The sequence below is a fragment of the Hyperoodon ampullatus genome (genome assembly GCF_949752795.1).
Source record: "Hyperoodon ampullatus genome assembly, chromosome: 18".
Lineage (NCBI taxonomy): Eukaryota > Metazoa > Chordata > Mammalia > Artiodactyla > Ziphiidae > Hyperoodon > Hyperoodon ampullatus.
The window spans coordinates 52,183,149-52,207,609 of NC_136931.1; the positions used below are offsets into that span (position 1 = coordinate 52,183,149).

Consider the following 24,461-nt stretch of genomic DNA (forward strand, 5'->3'; position numbering starts at 1 on the left):
TGAAATGAAAACTCCCCCAAATGTGGAGATGTTAGGAGCTTCTTAGAAGGTGGGAGGTTAATGATTGGCATCCTGCTGGGATCCCAGGGGAGTCTGAGCTGGCCTGAAGCTCATCTTCCTCCTCCACCTCTCAAGAGAAATGTGGAGGAAAGAAGACTTCCAAAACTGTGAGTAGGCAGAGGGAGAGGTATTGGGGGCCGAAGCTGTAACTGAGGTCTTGGAGTGGGCTGTGAGGACGCAGAGCCTCTAGAGAGCCAGGCTCTGCCTTCTGAGAACTTCTCCCCTAAGGCTGCTCCTAATTCAGGTGATACCAGCCATATAGAGCCGACTTGGCCCACACTGTCACAGAAAGCCTTATCAGAATCTCTTCTTCTTCATACACTCTTGTGTCTGTTACTTGGTTATTGCCTTTGGTGCTCCACTGATGTGAACCACAGTCGCCAGGGGATGGAGGACACTAGTGACCCATCTTGCTCTGTGGCCTCAGTCCACAGCTTGAGGGTAAGGGAAGAGGCCAAATGAAGGTCAAGAAGGAAAGATGGAGTTTGAAGAGAAGACCTGAGTTAAGGGTGTCTTCTCAAGTCTTGATGAATGAAATGTAGCTCCAGTACCTGAAGTCCTGCTTGTTCTCAAGGCTGACCACGGGGCTGGGTGCACTCAGTGAAGGAGCCGTATACACTTAGTATTTCCTTGCTTGCTCACACTTGCCCTCCTCTGATACACCCTCTGCAAGCCTGATCTTCCCCTGAAAGAACTTTCCACCTGCTACTGTCATCTCCTGAACATTTGCTTCCCCTTCCTAGTGTCCCCCTAGAATGCCATTGCAGCCAATTCATAATTTGATAATCATGCTTCTTACCATATTCTCAGCAACTTCTGATAAATTTTATTCACTTTATTCCATAGTCTTCACACATCAATAATCTTCCTTAACTTCCTAGCTGCAGGTTAACCCATTCGGAATCATTTCTTTTTCTTTCTCTTCTTTGGCAAATGCTTTCTATCTTTTAAGGTCTTTTTCTTGTCTCTCTACCATCCTGCCTTCCTGAACTTCTTTTTTTTCCGTTTAAGTAACCTTTCAATCTCCTTCCCCAATTTCCTCATAAACATTTAGAGTTTATGCCTCACACGTTAGACAGCGGTTTATGAATGGCCAGGCATAATGGACTCAGAATGAGTTGGCACCCCCGAGGTACCTGTCTTGCTGGGGAGCCACAGGTGAAGGGCTGGCTGCTGGACACATGTTGGCATGGAGTCAGGCTGAGTGGCCTCAGGGTGTTTGCTCTGCACTTGTGTGTGTTTCTCCCTAGTTGGTTTCCTTGTCCAGCCACCTGTGCCCTCCCTCCATCCAGCCCAGGGAATCCTTCTCATCACAGGGGTAGGATGTTTGTCTCATTTTCCATCACATCCTTTCCCCAAAGTTTGGTTGTGAGTTGTTCCCATTCCAAAGACCTCTCCTCTTTGAAGAGAAAAGAGAAAATCTTTTCTCTCCTTTTCTCTCACTTCACTTCTGCTCTATTATCTCCTCCGTCCAGAATGGCCCACTGACTCAAATGGCTGTAGATCCAAAGATGGCAAGAAATGCCAGCAATTCTGAGATAATAATACGCATGTATCAGGAACACTGGAAAACCTTTATCCCGCCACATTAAACAAAATTGCACTTCCAGTGTATTCAGAGTCTCAGAAACACAAATGATACAGAAATTGAATTACACTCAAGTTTTTCTTTCCTCCTTTCCTGATTTATTCTAATCCTCAAAGTTAACATGATGAACTATTTGTTAGGTAAAGTTTCAGACATTTTCTACACATGCACACTTTTCTTTTTTTCACATAAGAGTGTGAACTAGGTCACTTTCAACATGCTGTGATTCTGTGATTCACTGTCTCCCACCGAGTCATCCACAGATAAAGTCATCTGTTTCATGGAGAAATATTTCCAATAGCTAATAGCCAATGTCTGTGGAGTGCTTACTCTGTGTCGGTTTCTTGTAACTACTTTACAGATCTTTTGTACAACGTACCCATGGACCAGGTACAATGATAACCCCCAAGTGACAGATAAGTGCAGATAAGTACAAATAAATACAGAGGCCAAGTGACTTGCCCAAGACACTGGAGCAAATCAAAATCCATGCCTCTGTAATCATTTTGCTCTATTGCCTCTGTCTGGGAGGCTTGATGATTTGGCAACTAAAACCTTAAATATCATGTTCCATTTTTATATGTGTGACACAAGCGTGGGGCTGTGATATGGGGTAACTAGCCTGACTACTTTTGAAAACCCTTTTGCACCTGGATGAAAGTAAGCCAGGGACTGCAAGCTATAGATTGAAGGTTTCCTACCAACTTTTAAAAATAGCTTCTTGAATGCAATTTATGTAATGTCAAGTCTAGGATGTAGTCCAAATAGTAACAGAAAAATGGAGATATGTAGAAAAATACTTAAAGTTGACAAGTATTGGGAGTGTAGTATTTTTGGGGCCAGCGTGTAGACCACAGGAAAACTTGCTGTTTCCATCCCAAAGGGAAGAGCCCTACGTTGCAACTGCCAAGGTCCCTGGGGCAGCAAGTGTGCTCAGTGCTTAGTAAAGAAGCATCCTCAGTTTGATAGAATCCTATGGGAGCCTTACATTTGGTTAGCAGTTCTACATTCTTGATGTACTAATATTTTCAGGGTGTGGGAGGGTATCAAGCTCTGAAAATACCCTTGGAGAGATTTGCTTATTCAGTTTGGCTTTTTCAATCTCCCTACTACTTCTTTACTAAACACCAGGCGGTTTCCTTCACTTTTCAGAACCATGTTGTTTTTCCCTTGTCTAATGAACTTTGAAATACTTTTGGATGAGCTATTAAGTTTGGGAAAAAATAAACATCTCTTTAAAATAAGGAAGATAATAACAATGACAAGTAGAAAAAGCTCTAAAACAGAGAATATCCTCCATTCTAGCCAATGACTGGGAGTGGAAGGTTGGTGCTCGCTGTCCAGGACGTAGAAATAAAAGCTGAGGGGGCACTGAGGCGTCTCCTGGATCTCTATAAGCCTCCATCATTTCTGCTGAGTAGGGTTGACAGATAAAACATAGGCTGTTTAGTTAAATATGAATGTCAGAAAAACAACGAGTACATTTTGAAGATAAGTATGCCCCAAATAGTATATAGGATCTACTTATACTAAAAATAATGACTTATTATTCATGTGAAGTTCAAGTTTAACTGGGTATCCTGTATTTTTAGTTACTAAATCTGCCAGCCCTACTGATGATCCACAATGGAGGCAGTTCAGGAGCGGTACATGCTGGCTCTCGGACAGTCAGAAATTGCTTCAGCAGATCCAGGTACAGTATGAAAGTCTTTTTGGATGTAGCTCAGAAGCCATGGCCAGCCCTTGACTGCAAGTACTGCCTCGGGTTTCCCTGAGGTGGGGTCAACCTTCCTCTTAATGGCCTTTTGGTCAGTCTGGAAGACCATATCCAAGGGGAGCCCCAAAGTCAGTTTCATCCTCACAACCATGTTTCCAATTCCTGGAATTGGCTGCATGTGACTCACAAGAGCTGAGGAGGTTTGTGGAAATTGGGAGTGTCATAGCTTGAACCCTTTGTAGGTAAAGTTTTGCTGTTCTGAGAGTTTGAACAGGAGCAATGTGAAAGACTCCAGGTCCCCAGGTAGCTAGAAATAATCCTGTTCTACTTCTGTGTATGTGACAAGTCTCTAATAGTTCAGAGAGCAAGTATCTGGTCTTAGAAAGACTGATCCAAGCTTGGATGTTTCTGGTGACAAGGCAAGGTCCTGAGTTTCAAGTTCACCTTTTATGGTTGAGGAGACAATAAGGTGGTCAGAAGGGAAATCATGGAGGAGACCTTGGCTTCATCCATTGTGCAGGCTTGTATATGTGGTTCTATGTAGATTGTGTTTCAAAGGTGGAGCTTGTTTACAACTATGAACATTCTCCGATGTGCTTTTTGGACCTTCATTCCCAGAGCGAGAGCAGTGCCGAGGCTCTAGAAATGCCATGGATATTCTGAGCTGTCAGTGGCATTTCCCAGGTACTGTTCCCTTGGTGCCGCTCCTTGAAATGTCCAAAGGGATTATCATCTGTCTTGTGGCGGGTCCTAGCATTGTGAAAGGAAGCTGCTGCACCTGGCTCAGAGGATTTCGGATGTGGTGGGAGGAGTAGTAGTACTACGACTCTAAATTGTATCACAGCATATCTATTCCATCTTGAGAGTGGGGTTGGGGGGTTATGAAGGGGGGCTTTTATTGTTCTTTTATACATTGTACCCTTGGAACTAATTCAATTTTTTAAAATTAATTAATTAATTTTGGGCTGCATTGGGTCTTTGTTGCTGCTAGCGGGCATTCTCTAGTTGCAGTGAGCGGGGGCTACTCTTGGCTGTGGTGCACGGGCTTCTCATTGCAGTGGCTTCTCTTGTTGCGGAGCATGGGCTCTAGGCACGCAGGCTTCCGTAGTTGTGGCACGTGGGCTCGGTAGATGTGGCACACGGGCTGTAGAGCACAGGCTCAGTAGTTGTGGCGCGCGGGCTTAGTTACTCCGTGGCACGTGGGATCTTCCCAGACCAGGGCTCGAACCCATGTCCCCTGCATTCGCAGGCATATTCTTAACCACTGCTCCACCAGGGAAGCCCAATAATTCAGTTTTTTATAAAGAGAAGATTCCTAATATTATTCCAAAATTTTAAAAATATGTAGTTGGATAACACTATGCAAAATTAACTGATATACTCTTTTATTATTTCTCTTTGCTCCCTGGATTTTTTTCCCCATCCAGTCAGCTAGGCACTGTGAGTTCACTGCATTAGGAAGGTAAAGACTCAGCAGAAATGAGGGAGAAAAAAAGAAAATTCTCAGCTTTGGAATGTTCACAACGGAGGCCACAGTAGAACAGGTGAGAATTCTGTGAACAAAAAATCAATGTCGTCTCAAATGTCAAAAAGTATTCTCTGCACTGGGAGGCAGGAGAGGGAGGGAGGGAAGGACTGAAGGAGAGAGATCAGTGTGGCCAGGGACATGGAGACTGTGCTTGAGGACGATATGCCCAGGAAGAGAATCAGAATCTGGAGAAGATTCAGCCTGCATGTGATCATTGCCTCCAGCCAGCACCCTCATCTCAGACGTTGGGAAATTCAGAGAGAGAGTGGGAGTACGTCAGGAGGGCCACGCACATAGTCTGTGTGGCAGGGGTTGTGGCCATTCCCTATTTGTGAGGAGTCCCCAGCAATTTGCAGGCCTCTTCTGGAAAATGCCGGCGGACGTCTCTAGTGCTTATGTGAAAGCTTGTTCACAAACCTTGAAAGATACAGATGTAGATGACAGATAGATGCATAGATAGAAAAATGTAATTAAATAAAACCTCCAGGAAAGGTTTGGAAAATGCCCTTTATTGCATAGGACGTTTCTATTGTCATATGATGTTAGACTGAGTGCCGGTCCCTTCATCCTCCTTCAGACCACGGCATTCTGTCTGCTACTATCCCGAGGGTCCTTTCTTCTCCCTGGAAGGGATAAAACAAATGAGGTAGAACAGGAAGAGACAAGAAGCACTCCAAGCTCTGCTGGTCAGGGTTACCCTCCAGCGTTGCCTTAATGCTCAGAGCCACACACACCACAGTGAGCTTGGCTCCAGATCAACTACCACGCAACGAAGGTTCTGGAACATTTCCATATCTCGGGGGACCTCATTTCCACGTGACTCTCTTTCATATTCCCCTTTGTCACAGAAGGCTAGGTACAGTGGTCAGGGTGAGATGTCAGCTCAGGCCCAAGGCTCTCAGACCTCAAAGTTCTGGTCCTGCAAGGGCCCCTGTCCTCTCTTCAGACCACTCCTGGCTCTCTCTGCCGAGAAGGAGCTGCTGGCAGTACGTCCTCTAAGAGTTGAGGTCCATCGTGCAGACCCTGAGAAAACTCCTAGGAAAAAGCTCCACCTTCTTGTTGAAGTCAACAGAGCTCAATTCCTTTGGTAGTGCTGGGTGTGTCCCAAGCTGATGCAACTGCAGAGCCATTAGGTCAACCAGCACATGTGTGCGGCCCCTTCCCTTAGACTCCTCTGGGCCCTCGTGACATAGGCTCAGAAGACTGCCAGCCTCAAGCCTTATCTCTTCCAAGGGACGGCCACACCGTCTTCCAGGACTTCTGTCCCATGAATCTCAGTTGCTGTGTGGAAATCAAAAGAGAGAAAAGACCCTACCTGCGGGGTCTCTTCGGGCTGGGGCCTTCCCCCGTGGGCTGCTCTCCCTCATTCTCCTTTTCTTCTTGCTTCTCTTCCTCCTCCTCCTCCTCCTCCTCTTCCTCGGGGGTGCTCTGGATTCCACATTGCCCATCAGCTTGGCCATGGTGAGATGAAAGACACGGCAGCTGAAGCCCTCCAGGACGCCGAACTTCACGTGCTGCTGGAGGATCTCCAAGGTGGGGAAGACGCGGCAGCAAGCCATGCACCTGAAGCCGGTCTCCATGGTCACCATCCAGTCCGGTGTCTTGGCGCTGGGTCTCTCCTCGACGGCAGGTGACCCTGATGGGCTGCCTGGCTCTGCCCTTTCCTCATCCTCTTTCTCCTCCCCAGTGGGCTCACTGTCAGACAGGAGGCTTTCAGTGCACACATCAGAAGAGGGGTCAGTGGCTACTGTGCACACATCCTCAGGAAGGGTCACTTCTTCTATCCTCAGCTGCTTTTCAGGCAACTCCAAGGGTTTCTTTGTCTTCCAGGAGACAGCGACACCCTTGTTCACTTGTACCTGCATGTAGTATATTTTCATGCCCCTTTCCTCTTTGTCTGGGTGCAGATAGTTCTTACAGGGTGAAGAGGGTGAGGAGGAGACACAGTGTGATGGGGAAGCGGTCTCTCCTTCTTCCTGATCCTGGGCTAGGGATGCTCTAGGCTGGGCAGTGTCTCGATGAAATCTCCGGATTCCTGAAAAAGGAAATTAAAATCATAATAACATGCGTGGGCCATGCCGGAAGCTGAGGGAGCAGGTGTGGTAGACGAGAGAGGGACATTTGCATGACATAGCTATGCCGTGAGCTTCGTGTCTGTTGGCCGTAGGACGGAGTGGTGTATCTGGTGTCATCAGTGGGCTTTTCATCTGCATGTGGGGGGATACTGGAGCGGTGTCTGTATACAGGGGTGTGGAGTATGGTGGTGAGGGCTGTGGTATGTGAGCGATGCGGCTGGATGCGTGTACGACGAGGAGTGTGAGTTTGGGAATCTCGGTGGTGCATTCCTTGTGGAATGGGGCTGTGGTGCAGGAGAAGCGCACTGTGGGTCACGTGCTTGGGGTGTATGTGTGCACTGAGAAGGGCTGTGCCTGGAGGGCGCATGTGTGTGTGTGCTGTGTGGACCTGAGCTGGATGGTCCTGCTCTGAGGCTGGAGGTCTATGATGCAGAACTCTGTCCTTCTCTGGAAGCAAAGGCAAAGACAAAGCCTACATTTTCCTCTGAAGATGCTTAATCTGGTCCCTCTTCCCTCCACCTCAAGCCCAGACCTTTCCGGCCCCTGCTCCTTGACTTCCCCACCATGGTAGTAGCAGTATTCACACACACACACACCCAGACTCAGCTGGCATCCACGCCCTCGTAACAGCTCAGCCATCCTGCCCAGGCTCTTCCACAGAGCCCTCATCACCTCTGATGACCCTGGGTTTCCTCTCAGCCTCCCTGGGATCTGTGTGCCTCCTGCCTCACAGCCAAGCACCCCCTCAACTGAGGAGCCCCGCGCCCTTACCAGCGTAGATGAGCTTGCGCGGAGTAGAAGTACAGAAGAAGTATTTAGAGGCAGAGGAGACCTCCCCTGCCCCTGGGCTGCAGGCTTGGGCCACCACAGTGGATCCAAGCCGAGGGAGATCCTCTTGTGACTTCGAGATTCCTGAGGGAGGAATGAAAGGCTCAGGGTGGGTTCATCAGTCCTCTGTCCACAAATATTTACTGAGTGTGTGACACGTGTCAGGTGCAGTGAATACACACAGTTGAGAGTGTAGTTCCCAGTGGATACTCGAGGATTTAATTCCAATCAATACTTATTCTCTCACTGTCTTGTTGGTAATGTAGGCCTCGGTGGTGACTGTGAGTGTGTGGGAACAGTGAGTGATGTGTATCAGTTATGTCTGTGGTGAGTGTGGGGTTGGCGTGGGGAGCACAGTGCAGATGTGTCTATCTGTGTCTGTGGCCTTGTGTGCATGGTTTCTGTTCACAAGTCAGGAATTCTGGGACATGTAACTTTTCCTTATTGCATGGTGTGGCTTGTATTTATGGTGTGTGTTCATTCATTCATTCACCAAGATTCAGTGAGCAGCTACTCCTGTGTATCCGGCACTCTTCCATTGTTGTAGTCTTTGGTAACGCTGCACATTCTAGTAGGGGAAGACACACACTAAACAAAAGTACATAAATATATAATTCATCAGCTGGTGGTAAGTATATAAGGGTTGCCAGACTTAGCGAACAAGAATACAAGGCACCCAGTTAAATTTCAGTTTCAGATAAACCCAGAATAATTTTTTAGTGTAAGTATTCCCATGCAGTGTTTGGTCTTACTTATTTTGAGTGTAAGTATGGCCCATACAATATGTGGGACATACTGATACTGAAAAATTACTTGTTGTTTATTTGGAATTCAAATTGAACTGGATAGCCCATATTTTCTCTGGCAACCCTGACATGGGTTAGTGAGACTGTGGTTTACTGTGGTTTGTACAAAGCGGGTCTGGCATTACTCAAGAATGTGTTATAAGTGTGGTGTGTATGACACGTGACTGGTTCTTATAGAGGTATTTAGAGATGGCTGAAGTTAGCTGTGTTTGTGTGATTGTTGAGGAGATACATATATATATAGTGTGTGTGTGTGTGTGTGTGTGTCATATATATATAGTGTGTGTGTCTATATACATATCTCATCTCCAGCGTTTGGTGTTGGAGGAGAGGATTGTGATACAGGTGGGTTGTGTGAGAACGTAGTACAGAAGGGATGCATGTATATACCTCCATGTGCTGTGTGTGGTTTAATAAGGAAGTTATATGTGGGGTGTGTGATATTTTTGCTGTATCAGAGTGTACATGGGTGTATGAGTTACTGTCTCATAAAACACCCCTAACAAGAATTCTGTATACACTCTTACATACACCGAGTGTCAGCCAGGTCCAGGCAGGGTGACAAGAACTTTACCACGCAGACTTTATATCTGGTAAGCACTCTACCCCCATTCATCCCGCTCTTCTCTGCACTACCACACACACACACACACACACACACACACACACACACACAGAGGAACATAGAGCAAAATATTCTGAATGGTCAGGGGCAGTCATTGCCTTCCCCAGCCTGTCCCAGCCACTGCCTGAAAATCTGCCTGCTGTCTAGAGCTCCATTCCCAGGGCCCATCCTACAGTCTCCAGGGCCCTGGGCCTGGTAGGAGCTACTGGGCTCTAATCTGGGGCAGAGGCCTCTAGCTGGAGCTCTGGGGTGACCACCCCTCTCCCAGGGCAAGCTACTCGCCTCCATTTAATGCACGCAGGCACCCCGTGTCCCGTGGCTCTCAGAGCTCCCCGCAGGACCCTGAGGCCATTTCTCACCCCCGCCCACGCGGTCTCAGTCTCTGGAAAACCCTTCCCTTCCCTTGATCTCCTTTGGGAAATTCTTCCTGTTGAAGGAATAAAACCTCCTTGCTTTCAATATGACACCATCCCTAGACAAACAATCTTCTTTCGAAGTGCATTCCACTTGTCAAGATATTTTTCAACAGGGCCTTCAACTCATGGGGCTTCTCTTTCCACTTTGGTAAAAGAGGCCAAGCAACTCATGGGTCTCTCTCAGCATCCTTGCATCCTTCACATCCCCCACCTCATGACCCCAGGGAAAGATCCAAGAGAATAAGAGAGAAATCGGGGACTGAGAAAAGCTGCACCTGTAGGTCTGTGCAAGCAGGATGCAGCCTGCTATGAGTCCGACAAAGCTCCAGGCCCGGCTGCCCCAGGAGAGAGTCCTCAGACCAGCGGAGCTGACCTCCCATCTCCCAGGGGGCATGTGGCCGTTCTGTGCCGTCTCACACCACAGGGACCCTCCGGATAGATATGGCAGCATCAGTGAGACAAGGTCTCTCGCTCCCTGCTTCACAGGTGACACGTTCTCAGTCCCCCGCTTCCTAGAGAAGGTTCAGTTTGGCAGAAACCCATGTGCCCCAGACAAGTTGCCCCCCACATACCTCCTCCGTTCTCGGCAGTTTCCTGGGACTCTTCATTTTCCAGATGTTTCCTCTTTTGTCGCCTTTCCATCGTACCACCTAGAAGTCTCCCTTAGAAGATGCCTCAAGAGATGTCCAACTCCTCCTCTTCCCTACAGGTTGGCCCTTGTTGGCTCTTGGGCAGTCCGTTGAAATGATTCAATACAAATAAAAATAGTCAAGTCTCCTAAATGGCTGAAAAACTTGTACCACTTAGTGAACCAGCAGTACTGCCTAGTGCTCACCAGGGCTGTTATGTTTGCAAGGTTGCCAGGCGCACAGCGGAATTCTGTGACCTCAGTGATGACATCAGAGCATTCGGTGGACCTAGGTTGAGCACAGTGTCTGCAATAGCACAGGCCCCATTTTCAAGAACAATTTCTTTTTCCCAGCCGAACCTTTCCCGTGAAAGGGAAAGGTTCATACCATATCTATTATAAATTGTATCATACCATGTCTATTATAAAATTAACATTTTGATTGGAGATCTTTTTTTTTTTTTTTTTAGTTTCTGCTTTATAACAAAGTGAATCAGTCATACATATACATCAGTTCCCACATCCCTTCCCTCATGCATCTCCCTCCCTCCCACCCTCCCCATCCCACCCCTCCAGCACCGAGCTGATCTCCCTGTGCTCTGCGGCTGCTTCCCACTATCTATCTACCTTATGTTTGGTAGTGTATATATGTCCATGCCTCTCTTTCGTTTTGTCACAGCTTACCCTTCCCCCTCCCCATATCCTCAAGTCCATTCTCAAGTAGGTCTGTGTCTTTATTCCCGTTTTACCCCTAGGTTCTTCATGACATTTTTTTTTAATTCCATATATATATGTTAGCATACGGTATTTGTCTTTCTCTTTCTGACTTACTTCACTCTGTATGACAGACTCTAGGTCTATCCACCTCATTACAAATAGCTCAGTTTCGTTTCTTTTTATGGCTGAGTAATATTCCATTGTATATATGTGCCACATCTTCTTTATCCATTCATCCAATGATGGACACTTAGGTTGTTTCCAGCTCCGGGCTATTGTGAATAGAGCTGCAATGAACATTTTGGTACATGTCTCTTTTTGAATTATGGTTTTCTCAGGGTATATGCCTAGTAGTGGGATTGCTGGATCATATGGTAGTTCTATTTTTAGTTTTTTAAGGAACCTCCATACTGTTCTCCATAGTGGCTGTACCAATTCACATTCCCACCAGCAGTGCAAGAGTGTTCCCTTTTCTCCACACCCTCTCCAGTATTTATTGTTTCTAGATTTCTTGATGATGGCCATTCTGACTGGTGTGAGATGATATCTCATTGTAGTTTTGATTTGCATTTCTCTAATGATTAATGATGTTGAGCATTCTTTCATGTGTTTGTTGGCAGTCTGTATATCTTCTTTGGAGAAATGCCTATTTAAGTCTTCTGCCCATTTTTGGGTTGGGTTTTTTGTTTTTTTGCTATTGAGCTGCATGAGCTGTTTATAAATTTTGGAGATTAATTCTTTGTCAGTTGCTTCATTTGCAAATATTTTCTCCCATTCTGAGGGTTGTCTTTTGGTCTTGTTTATGGTTTCCTTTGCTGTGCAAAAGCTTTGAAGTTTCATTAGGTCCCATTTGTTTACCTTTGTTTTTATTTCCATTTCCCTAGGAGGTGGGTCCAAAAGGATCTTGCTGTGATTTATGTCATAGAGTGTTCTGCCTATGTTTTCCTCTGAGCGTTTGATAGTTTCTGGCCTTACATTTAGGTCTTTAATCCATTTTGAGCTTATTTTTGTGTATGGTGTTAGGGAATGATCTAATCTCATACTTTTACATGTCCCTGTCCAGTTTTCCCAGCACCACTTATTGAAGAGGCTGTCCTTTCTCCAGTGTACATTCCTGCCTCCTTTATCAAAGATAAGTTGACCATATGTGCGTGGGTTTATCTCTGGGCTTTCTATCCTGTTCCGTTGATCTATCTTTCTGTTTTTGTGCCAGTACCACACTGTCTTGATTACTGTAGCTTTGTAGTATAGTCTGAAGTCAGGGAGCCTGATTCCTCCAGCTCCGTTTTTCGTTCTCAAGATTGCTTTGGCTATTCGGGGTCTTTTGTTTCTCCAAACAAATTTTGAAATTTTTGGTTCTAGTTCTGTGAAAAATGCCAGTGGTAGTTTGATAGGGATTGCATTGAATCTGTAGATTGCTTTGGGTAGTAGAGTCATTTTCACAATATTGATTCTTCCAATCCAGGAGCATGGTATATCTCTCCATCTATTTGTATCATCTTTAATTTCTTTCATCAGTGTCTTATAATTCTCTGCATACAGGTCTTTTGTCTCCTTAGGTAGGATTATTCCTAGATATTTTATTCTTTTTGTTGCAATGGTAAATGGGAGTGTTTTCTTGATTTCCTTTTCCGATTTTTCATCATTAGTGTACAGGAATGCCAGAGATTTCTGTGCATTAATTTTGTATCCTGCTACTTTACCAAATTCATTGATTAGCTCTAGTAGTTTTCTGGTAGCATCTTTAGGATTCTCTATGTATAGTATCATGTCATCAGCAAACAGTGACAGCTTTACTTCTGCTGGAGATCTTTTAATGTCTTTTCTAGAGAGATTTAATATGAATATTTTAAATGGTCTCCAGTTTCCCTGTGGATTATTGACATTTTAAACTCTGCACTTCAATTTTCCCTCAATACGTGTAATTTTGTCACGGCTATTTCTGTACTTAAAGATGAGGAACTATATAATTGATTTCTTCATTTTTTTCCCATCTCTTTCCAAGGTACTGAATTTGATTGTGTCTTACGAATGAGGGAACAATTCTAGTCCTTGAGTCAGGACATTGGGCCCTTTACCAAGTAACTCAACCTATCTGGGCTTCAGCTTCTGTATGTGCGATCAAGAGGCTTGGACTAGCTGACTTTTCAAATGCTGTGTTTCTTTGATTCACTCTCACTTACTGATCTGCTCCTTAAGAAGAGGGTCTGTTCTCATAAAGTAACAACAGTCTTTTCCTAACCTTGGGTTGGGCGGAGTTTAACTGGTCGTACTCAGTTTGTTAGTTCTATTTCCTTCTACGTATGCTTAGCTCTGAATAATTTATATGGCTCTTGTGACTATTTTTAGATCTTATTTTTTTCTTATTTTCTTTTACAGTTTCTAATTTGTTATCGCCAGTGTAGAGGAGCCTGATTGATTTTTAAAATTTATTGATCTTGTATGTGTGTGCCTTGTTGAACCGTCTTATTAGTTCCTGCTAGTTTATCTGTGGGTTCTTTTGTGTCTCCTAGATAAATGAGCATATTAAATGTAAATAATGTGTTCTTTGGATAAAGTTTATTTTCTTGCATCTATATATATAGAAGCAATATGTTGAAGTGATTTAAATATTTCAATACTTACATACCTGTTATCACAATCTAACGTTCTTGATCTTCTTTTCTTTCAATCAATATTATGTTTTCAAGATTTATCCACGTGAATCCATATAGATCTAGGTCTTTGATTTTTGACTGTTTGCTATTATTTCATCACATGCGTATAGCATCACTTATTTTCCATTCAAGCATTATTGGACAATTGGATTGTTTCCCTCCCTTCTCTAGAACAAACAACGTTTCCTAGAATATCCCTGAAGATGTCTGACAGTCGAGAAGGGCCAGGCTGCCCGAAGGATTGCTACTTGCTTTTAGCCACCTTCCAACAGGCCATCTCCAGCCAGCAATTTGAAGCACAGCTGAAATGAAAACTCCCCCAAATGTGGAGATGTTAGGAGCTTCCTAGAAGGTGGGAGGTTAATGATAGGCATCCTGCTGGGATCCCAGGGGAGTCTGAGCTGGCCTGAAGCTCATCTTCCTCCTCCACCTCTCAAGAGAAATGTGGAGGAAAGAAGACTTCCAAAACTGTGAGTAGGCAAAGGGAGAGGTATTGGGGGCCGAAGCTGTAACTGAGGTCTTGGAGTGGGCTGTGAGGACGCAGAGCCTCTAGAGAGCCAGGCTCTGCCTTCTGAGGACTTCTCCCCTAAGGCTGCTCCTAATTCAGGTGATACCAGCCATATAGAGCCGACTTGGCCCACACTGTCACAGAAAGCCTTATCAGAATCTCTTCTTCTTCATACACCCTTGTGTCTGTTACTTGGTTATTGCCTTTGGTGCTCCACTGATGTGAACCACAGTCGCCAGGGGATGGAGGACACTAGTGACCCATCTTGCTCTGTGGCCTCAGTCCACAGCTTGAGGGTAAGGGAAGAGGCCAAATGAAGATCAAGAAGGAAAGATGGAGTTTGAAGAGAAGACCTGAGTTAAGGGTGTCTTCTCAAGTCTTGATGAATGAAATGTAGCTCCAGTACCTGAAGTCCTGCTTGTTCTCAAGGCTGACCACGGGGCTGGGTGCACTCAGTGAAGGAGCCGTATACACTTAGTATTTCCTTGCTTGCTCACACTTGCCCTCCTCTGATACACCCTCTGCAAGCCTGATCTTCCCCTGAAACAACTTTCCACCTGCTACTGTCATCTCCTGAACATTTGCTTCCCCTTCCTAGTGTCCCCCTAGAATGCCATTGCAGCCAATTCATAATTTGATAATCATGCTTCTTACCATATTCTCAGCAACTTCTGATAAATTTTATTCACTTTATTCCATAGTCTTCACACATCAATAATCTTCCTTAACTTCCTAGCTGCAGGTTAACCCATTCGGAATCATTTCTTTTTCTTTCTCTTCTTTGGCAAATGCTTTCTATCTTTTAAGGTCTTTTTCTTGTCTCTCTACCATCCTGCCTTCCTGAACTTCGTTTTTTTCCGTTTAAGTAACCTTTCAATCTCCTTCCCCAATTTCCTCATAAACATTTAGAGTTTATGCCTCACACGTTAGACAGCGGTTTATGAATGGCCAGGCATAATGGACTCAGAATGAGTTGGCACCCCCGAGGTACCTGTCTTGCTGGGGAGCCACAGGTGAAGGGCTGGCTGCTGGACACATGTTGGCATGGAGTCAGGCTGAGTGGCCTCAGGGTGTTTGCTCTGCACTTGTGTGTGTTTCTCCCTAGTTGGTTTCTTTGTCCAGCCACCTGTGCCCTCCCTCCATCCAGCCCAGGGAATCCTTCTCATCACAGGGGTAGGATGTTTGTCTCATTTTCCATCACATCCTTTCCCCAAAGTTTGGTTGTGAGTTGTTCCCATTCCAAAGACCTCTCCTCTTTGAAGAGAAAAGAGAAAATCTTTTCTCTCCTTTTCTCTCACTTCACTTCTGCTCTATTATCTCCTCCGTCCAGAATGGCCCACTGACTCAAATGGCTGTAGATCCAAAGATGGCAAGAAATGCCAGCAATTCTGAGATAATAATACGCATGTATCAGGAACACTGGAAAACCTTTATCCCGCCACATTAAACAAAATTGCACTTCCAGTGTATTCAGAGTCTCAGAAACACAAATGATATAGAAATTGAATTACACTCAAGTTTTTCTTTCCTCCTTTCCTGATTTATTCTAATCCTCAAAGTTAACATGATGAACTATTTGTTAGGTAAAGTTTCAGACATTTTCTACACATGCACACTTTTCTTTTTTTCACATAAGAGTGTGAACTAGGTCACTTTCAACATGCTGTGATTCTGTGATTCACTGTCTCCCACCGAGTCATCCACAGATAAAGTCATCTGTTTCATGGAGAAATATTTCCAATAGCTAATAGCCAATGTCTGTGGAGTGCTTACTCTGTGTCGGTTTCTTGTAACTACTTTACAGATCTTTTGTACAACGTACCCATGGACCAGGTACAATGATAACCCCCAAGTGACAGATAAGTGCAGATAAGTACAAATAAATACAGAGGCCAAGTGACTTGCCCAAGACACTGGAGCAAATCAAAATCCATGCCTCTGTAATCATTTTGCTCTATTGCCTCTGTCTGGGAGGCTTGATGATTTGGCAACTAAAACCTTAAATATCATGTTCCATTTTTATATGTGTGACACAAGCGTGGGGCTGTGATATGGGGTAACTAACCTGACTACTTTTGAAAACCCTTATGCACCTGGATGAAAGTAAGCCAGGGACTGCAAGCTATAGATTGAAGGTTTCCTACCAACTTTTAAAAATAGCTTCTTGAATGCAATTTATGTAATGTCAAGTCTAGGATGTAGTCCAAATAGTAACAGAAAAATGGAGATATGTAGAAAAATACTTAAAGTTGACAAGTATTGGGAGTGTAGTATTTTTGGGGCCAGCGTGTAGACCATAGGAAAACTTGCTGTTTCCATCCCAAAGGGAAGAGCCCTACGTTGCAACTGCCAAGGTCCCTGGGGCAGCAAGTGTGCTCAGTGCTTAGTAAAGAAGCATCCTCAGTTTGATAGAATCCTATGGGAGCCTTACATTTGGTTAGCAGTTCTACATTCTTGATGTACTAATATTTTCAGGGTGTGGGAGGGTATCAAGCTCTGAAAATACCCTTGGAGAGATTTGCTTATTCAGTTTGGCTTTTTCAATCTCCCTACTACTTCTTTACTAAACACCAGGCGGTTTCCTTCACTTTTCAGAACCATGTTGTTTTTCCCTTGTCTAATGAACTTTGAAATACTTTTGGATGAGCTATTAAGTTTGGGAAAAAATAAACATCTCTTTAAAATAAGGAAGATAATAACAATGACAAGTAGAAAAAGCTCTAAAACAGAGAATATCCTCCATTCTAGCCAATGACTGGGAGTGGAAGGTTGGTGCTCGCTGTCCAGGACGTAGAAATAAAAGCTGAGGGGGCACTGAGGCGTCTCCTGGATCTCTATAAGCCTCCATCATTTCTGCTGAGTAGGGTTGACAGATAAAACATAGGCTGTTTAGTTAAATATGAATGTCAGAAAAACAACGAGTACATTTTGAAGATAAGTATGCCCCAAATAGTATATAGGATCTACTTATACTAAAAATAATGACTTATTATTCATGTGAAGTTCAAGTTTAACTGGGTATCCTGTATTTTTAGTTACTAAATCTGCCAGCCCTACTGATGATCCACAATGGAGGCAGTTCAGGAGCGGTACATGCTGGCTCTCGGACAGTCAGAAATTGCTTCAGCAGATCCAGGTACAGTATGAAAGTCTTTTTAGATGTAGCTCAGAAGCCGTGGCCAGCCCTTGACTGCAAGTACTGCCTCGGGTTTCCCTGAGGTGGGGTCAACCTTCCTCTTAATGGCCTTTTGGTCAGTCTGGAAGACCATATCCAAGGGGAGCCCCAAAGTCAGTTTCATCCTCACAACCATGTTTCCAATTCCTGGAATTGGCTGCATGTGACTCACAAGAGCTGAGGAGGTTTGTGGAAATTGGGAGTGTCATAGCTTGAACCCTTTGTAGGTAAAGTTTTGCTGTTCTGAGAGTTTGAACAGGAGCAATGTGAAAGACTCCAGGTCCCCAGGTAGCTAGAAGTAATCCTGTTCTACTTCTGTGTATGTGACAAGTCTCTAATAGTTCAGAGAGCAAGTATCTGGTCTTAGAAAGACTGATCCAAGCTTGGATGTTTCTGGTGACAAGGCAAGGTCCTGAGTTTCAAGTTCACCTTTTATGGTTGAGGAGACAATAAGGTGGTCAGAAGGGAAATCATGGAGGAGACCTTGGCTTCATCCATTGTGCAGGCTTGTATATGTGGTTCTATGTAGATTGTGTTTCAAAGGCGGAGCTTGTTTACAACTATGAACATTCTCCGATGTGCTTTTTGGACCTTCATTCCCAGAGCGAGAGCAGTGCCGAGGCTCTAGAAATGCCATGGATATTCTGAGCTGTCAGTGGCATTTCCCAGGTACTGTTCCCTTGGTGCCGCTCCTTGAAATGTCCAAAGGGATTATCATCTGTCTTGTGGCGGGTCCTAGCATTGTGAAAGGAAGCTGCTGCACCTGGCTCAGAGGATTTCGGATGTGGTGGGAGGAGTAGTAGTACTACGACTCTAAATTGTATCACAGCATATCTATTCCATCTTGAGAGTGGGGTTGGGGGGTTATGAAGGGGGGCTTTTATTGTTCTTTTATACATTGTACCCTTGGAACTAATTCAATTTTTTAAAATTAATTAATTAATTTTGGGCTGCATTGGGTCTTTGTTGCTGCTAGCGGGCGTTCTCTAGTTGCAGTGAGCGGGGGCTACTCTTGGCTGTGGTGCACGGGCTTCTCATTGCAGTGGCTTCTCTTGTTGCGGAGCATGGGCTCTAGGCACGCAGGCTTCCGTAGTTGTGGCACGTGGGCTCGGTAGATGTGGCACACGGGCTGTAGAGCGCAGGCTCAGTAGTTGTGGCGCGCGGGCTTAGTTACTCCGTGGCACGTGGGATCTTCCCAGACCAGGGCTCGAACCCATGTCCCCTGCATTCGCAGGCATATTCTTAACCACTGCTCCACCAGGGAAGCCCAATAATTCAGTTTTTTATAAAGAGAAGATTCCTAATATTATTCCAAAATTTTAAAAATATGTAGTTGGATAACACTATGCAAAATTAACTGATATACTCTTTTATTATTTCTCTTTGCTCCCTGGATTTTTTTCCCCATCCAGTCAGCTAGGCACTGTGAGTTCACTGCATTAGGAAGGTAAAGACTCAGCAGAAATGAGGGAGAAAAAAAGAAAATTCTCAGCTTTGGAATGTTCACAACGGAGGCCACAGTAGAACAGGTGAGAATTCTGTGAACAAAAAATCAATGTCGTCTCAAATGTCAAAAAGTATTCTCTGCACTGGGAGGCAGGAGAGGGAGGGAGGGAAGGACTGAAGGAGAGAGATCAGTGTGGCCAGGGACATGGAGACTGTGCTTGAGGACGATATGCCCAGGAAGAGAATCAGAATCTGGAGAAGATTCATCCTGCATGTGATCATTGCCTCCAGCCAGCACCCTCATCTCAGACGTTGGGAAATTCAGAGAGAGAGTGGGAGTACGTCAGGAGGGCCACGCACATAGTCTGTGTGGCAGGGGTTGTGGCCATTCCCTATTTGTGAGGAGTCCCCGGCAATTTGCAGGCCTCTTCTGGAAAATGCTGGCGGACGTCTCTAGTGCTTATGTGAAAGCTTGTTCACAAACCTTGAAAGATACAGATGTAGATGACAGATAGATGCATAGATAGAAAAATGTAATTAAATAAAACCTCCAGGAAAGGTTTGGAAAATGCCCTTTATTGCATAGGACGTTTCTATTGTCATATGATGTTAGACTGAGTGCCGGTCCCTTCATCCTCCTTCAGACCACGGCATTCTGTCTGCTACTATCCCGAGGGTCCTTTCTTCTCCCTGGAAGGGATAAAACAAATGAGGTAGAACAGGAAGAGACAAGAAGCACTCCAAGCTCTGCTGGTCAGGGTTACCCTCCAGCGTTGCCTTAATGCTCAGAGCCACACACACCACAGTGAGCTTGGCTCCAGATCAACTACCACGCAACGAAGGTTCTGGAACATTTCCATATCTCGGGGGACCTCATTTCCACGTGACTCTCTTTCATATTCCCCTTTGTCACAGAAGGCTAGGTACAGTGGTCAGGGTGAGATGTCAGCTCAGGCCCAAGGCTCTCAGACCTCAAAGTTCTGGTCCTGCAAGGGCCCCTGTCCTCTCTTCAGACCACTCCTGGCTCTCTCTGCCGAGAAGGAGCTGCTGGCAGTACGTCCTCTAAGAGTTGAGGTCCATCGTGCAGACCCTGAGAAAACTCCTAGGAAAAAGCTCCACCTTCTTGTTGAAGTCAACAGAGCTCAATTCCTTTGGTAGTGCTGGGTGTGTCCCAAGCTGATGCAACTGCAGAGCCATTAGGTCAACCAGCACATGTGTGCGGCCCCTTCCCTTAGACTCCTCTGGGCCCTCGTGACATAGGCTCAGAAGACTGCCAGCCTCAAGCCTTATCTCTTCCAAGGGACGGCCACACCGTCTTCCAGGACTTCTGTCCCATGAATCTCAGTTGCTGTGTGGAAATCAAAAGAGAGAAAAGACCCTACCTGCGGGGTCTCTTCGGGCTGGGGCCTTCCCCCGTGGGCTGCTCTCCCTCATTCTCCTTTTCTTCTTGCTTCTCTTCCTCCTCCTCCTCCTCCTCCTCTTCCTCGGGGGTGCTCTGGATTCCACATTGCCCATCAGCTTGGCCATGGTGAGATGAAAGACACGGCAGCTGAAGCCCTCCAGGACGCCGAACTTCACGTGCTGCTGGAGGATCTCCAAGGTGGGGAAGACGCGGCAGCAAGCCATGCACCTGAAGCCGGTCTCCATGGTCACCATCCAGTCCGGTGTCTTGGCGCTGGGTCTCTCCTCGACGGCAGGTGACCCTGATGGGCTGCCTGGCTCTGCCCTTTCCTCATCCTCTTTCTCCTCCCCAGTGGGCTCACTGTCAGACAGGAGGCTTTCAGTGCACACATCAGAAGAGGGGTCAGTGGCTACTGTGCACACATCCTCAGGAAGGGTCACTTCTTCTATCCTCAGCTGCTTTTCAGGCAACTCCAAGGGTTTCTTTGTCTTCCAGGAGACAGCGACACCCTTGTTCACTTGTACCTGCATGTAGTATATTTTCATGCCCCTTTCCTCTTTGTCTGGGTGCAGATAGTTCTTACAGGGTGAAGAGGGTGAGGAGGAGACACAGTGTGATGGGGAAGTGGTCTCTCCTTCTTCCTGATCCTGGGCTAGGGATGCTCTAGGCTGGGCAGTGTCTCGATGAAATCTCCGGATTCCTGAAAAAGGAAATTAAAATCATAATAACATGCGTGGGCCATGCCGGAAGCTGAGGGAGCAGGTGTGGTAGACGAGAGAGGGACATTTGCATGACATAGCTATGTCGTGAGCTTCGTGTCTGTTGGCCGTAGGACGGAGTGGTGTATCTGGTGTCATCAGTGGGCTTTTCATCTGCATGTGGGGGGATACTGGAGCGGTGTCTGTATACAGGGGTGTGGAGTATGGTGGTGAGGGCTGTGGTATGTGAGCGATGCGGCTGGATGCGTGTACGACGAGGAGTGTGAGTTTGGGAATCTCGGTGGTGCATTCCTTGTGGAATGGGGCTGTGGTGCAGGAGAAGCGCACTGTGGGTCACGTGCTTGGGGTGTATGTGTGCACTGAGAAGGGCTGTGCCTGGAGGGCGCATGTGTGTGTGTGCTGTGTGGACCTGAGCTGGATGGTCCTGCTCTGAGGCTGGAGGTCTGTGATGCAGAACTCTGTCCTTCTCTGGAAGCAAAGGCAAAGACAAAGCCTACATTTTCCTCTGAAGATGCTTAATCTGGTCCCTCTTCCCTCCACCTCAAGCCCAGACCTTTCCGGCCCCTGCTCCTTGACTTCCCCACCATGGTAGTAGCAGTATTCACACACACACACACCCAGACTCAGCTGGCATCCACGCCCTCGTAACAGCTCAGCCATCCTGCCCAGGCTCTTCCACAGAGCCCTCATCACCTCTGATGACCCTGGGTTTCCTCTCAGCCTCCCTGGGATCTGTGTGCCTCCTGCCTCACAGCCAAGCACCCCCTCACCTGAGGAGCCCCGCGCCCTTACCAGCGTAGATGAGCTTGCGCGGAGTAGAAGTACAGAAGAAGTATTTAGAGGCAGAGGAGACCTCCCCTGCCCCTGGGCTGCAGGCTTGGGCCACCACAGTGGATCCAAGCCGAGGGAGATCCTCTTGTGACTTCGAGATTCCTGAGGGAGGAATGAAAGGCTCAGGGTGGGTTCATCAGTCCTCTGTCCACAAATATTTACTGAGTGTGTGACACGTGTCAGGTGCAGTGAATACACACAGTTGAGAGTGTAGTTCCCAGTGGATACTCGAGGATTTAATTCCAATCAATACTTATTCTCTCACTGTCTTGTTGGTAATGTAGGCCTCGGTGGTGACTGTGAGTGTGTGGGAACAGTGAGTGATGTGTATCAGTTATGTCTGTGGTGAGTGTGGGGTTGGCGTGGGGAGCACAGTGCAGATGTGTCTATCTGTGTCTGTGGCCTTGTGTGCATGGTTTCTGTTCACAAGTCAGGAATTCTGGGACATGTAACTTTTCCTTATTGCATGGTGTGGCTTGTATTTATGGTGTGTGTTCATTCATTCATTCACCAAGATTCAGTGAGCAGCTACTCCTGTGTATCCGGCACTCTTCCATTGTTGTAGTCTTTGGTAACGCTGCACATTCTAGTAGGGGAAGACACACACTAAACAAAACTACATAAATATATAATTCATCAGCTGGTGGTAAGTATATAAGGGTTGCCAGACTTAGCGAACAAGAATACAAGGCACCCAGTTAAATTTCAGTTTCAGATAAACCCAGAATAATTTTTTAGTGTAAGTATTCCCATGCAGTGTTTGGTCTTACTTATTTTGAGTGTAAGTATGGCCCATACAATATGTGGGACATACTGATACTGAAAAATTACTTGTTGTTTATTTGGAATTCAAATTGAACTGGATAGCCCATATTTTCTCTGGCAACCCTGACATGGGTTAGTGAGACTGTGGTTTACTGTGGTTTGTACAAAGCGGGTCTGGCATTACTCAAGAATGTGTTATAAGTGTGGTGTGTATGACACGTGACTGGTTCTTATAGAGGTATTTAGAGATGGCTGAAGTTAGCTGTGTTTGTGTGATTGTTGAGGAGATACATATATATATAGTGTGTGTGTGTGTGTGTGTGTGTCATATATATATAGTGTGTGTGTCTATATACATATCTCATCTCCAGCGTTTGGTGTTGGAGGAGAGGATTGTGATACAGGTGGGTTGTGTGAGAACGTAGTACAGAAGGGATGCATGTATATACCTCCATGTGCTGTGTGTGGTTTAATAAGGAAGTTATATGTGGGGTGTGTGATATTTTTGCTGTATCAGAGTGTACATGGGTGTATGAGTTACTGTCTCATAAAACACCCCTAACAAGAATTCTGTATACACTCTTACATACACCGAGTGTCAGCCAGGTCCAGGCAGGGTGACAAGAACTTTACCACGCAGACTTTATATCTGGTAAGCACTCTACCCCCATTCATCCCGCTCTTCTCTGCACTACCACACACACACACACACACACACACACACACACACACACACAGAGGAACATAGAGCAAAATATTCTGAATGGTCAGGGGCAGTCATTGCCTTCCCCAGCCTGTCCCAGCCACTGCCTGAAAATCTGCCTGCTGTCTAGAGCTCCATTCCCAGGGCCCATCCTACAGTCTCCAGGGCCCTGGGCCTGGTAGGAGCTACTGGGCTCTAATCTGGGGCAGAGGCCTCTAGCTGGAGCTCTGGGGTGACCACCCCTCTCCCAGGGCAAGCTACTCGCCTCCATTTAATGCACGCAGGCACCCCGTGTCCCGTGGCTCTCAGAGCTCCCTGCAGGACCCTGAGGCCATTTCTCACCCCCGCCCACGCGGTCTCAGTCTCTGGAAAACCCTTCCCTTCCCTTGATCTCCTTTGGGAAATTCTTCCTGTTGAAGGAATAAAACCTCCTTGCTTTCAATATGACACCATCCCTAGACAAACAATCTTCTTTCGAAGTGCATTCCACTTGTCAAGATATTTTTCAACAGGGCCTTCAACTCATGGGGCTTCTCTTTCCACTTTGGTAAAAGAGGCCAAGCAACTCATGGGTCTCTCTCAGCATCCTTGCATCCTTCACATCCCCCACCTCATGACCCCAGGGAAAGATCCAAGAGAATAAGAGAGAAATCGGGGACTGAGAAAAGCTGCACCTCTAGGTCTGTGCAAGCAGGATGCAGCCTGCTATGAGTCCGACAAAGCTCCAGGCCCGGCTGCCCCAGGAGAGAGTCCTCAGACCAGCGGAGCTGACCTCCCATCTCCCAGGGGGCATGTGGCCGTTCTGTGCCGTCTCACACCACAGGGACCCTCCGGATAGATATGGCAGCATCAGTGAGACAAGGTCTCTCGCTCCCTGCTTCACAGGTGACACATTCTCAGTCCCCTGCTTCCTAGAGAAGGTTCAGTTTGGCAGAAACCCATGTGCCCCAGACAACTTGCCCCCCACATACCTCCTCCGTTCTCGGCAGTTTCCTGGGACTCTTCATTTTCCAGATGTTTCCTCTTTTGTCGCCTTTCCATCGTACCACCTAGAAGTCTCCCTTAGAAGATGCCTCAAGAGATGTCCAACTCCTCCTCTTCCCTACAGGTTGGCCCTTGTTGGCTCTTGGGCAGTCCGTTGAAATGATTCAATACAAATAAAAATAGTCAAGTCTCCTAAATGGCTGAAAAACTTGTACCACTTAGTGAACCAGCAGTACTGCCTAGTGCTCACCAGGGCTGTTATGTTTGCAAGGTTGCCAGGCGC

At 46.2% G+C, this 24,461-nt stretch overlaps 2 protein-coding genes across 2 annotated transcripts; both read right to left on the reverse strand.

Moving 5' to 3' along the window:
• Nucleotides 1-6,204: 6,204 nt before the first annotated feature.
• LOC307066885 (protein FAM170A-like) lies at nucleotides 6,205-10,285 on the reverse strand (the record flags this gene model as incomplete). The annotated part of the gene is given in 4 exon segments (XM_079724106.1): nucleotides 6,205-6,321; nucleotides 6,327-6,928; nucleotides 7,740-7,880; nucleotides 10,216-10,285. Coding segments are annotated over 4 exon segments (930 nt in total).
• A 9,867-nt stretch (nucleotides 10,286-20,152) lies between these two features.
• Nucleotides 20,153-24,235, reverse strand: LOC307066887 (protein FAM170A-like; the record flags this gene model as incomplete). Its single annotated transcript, XM_079724107.1, is given in 4 exon segments — nucleotides 20,153-20,269; nucleotides 20,275-20,876; nucleotides 21,688-21,828; nucleotides 24,166-24,235. Coding segments are annotated over 4 exon segments (930 nt in total).
• Between the last annotated feature and the right edge of the window lie 226 nt (nucleotides 24,236-24,461).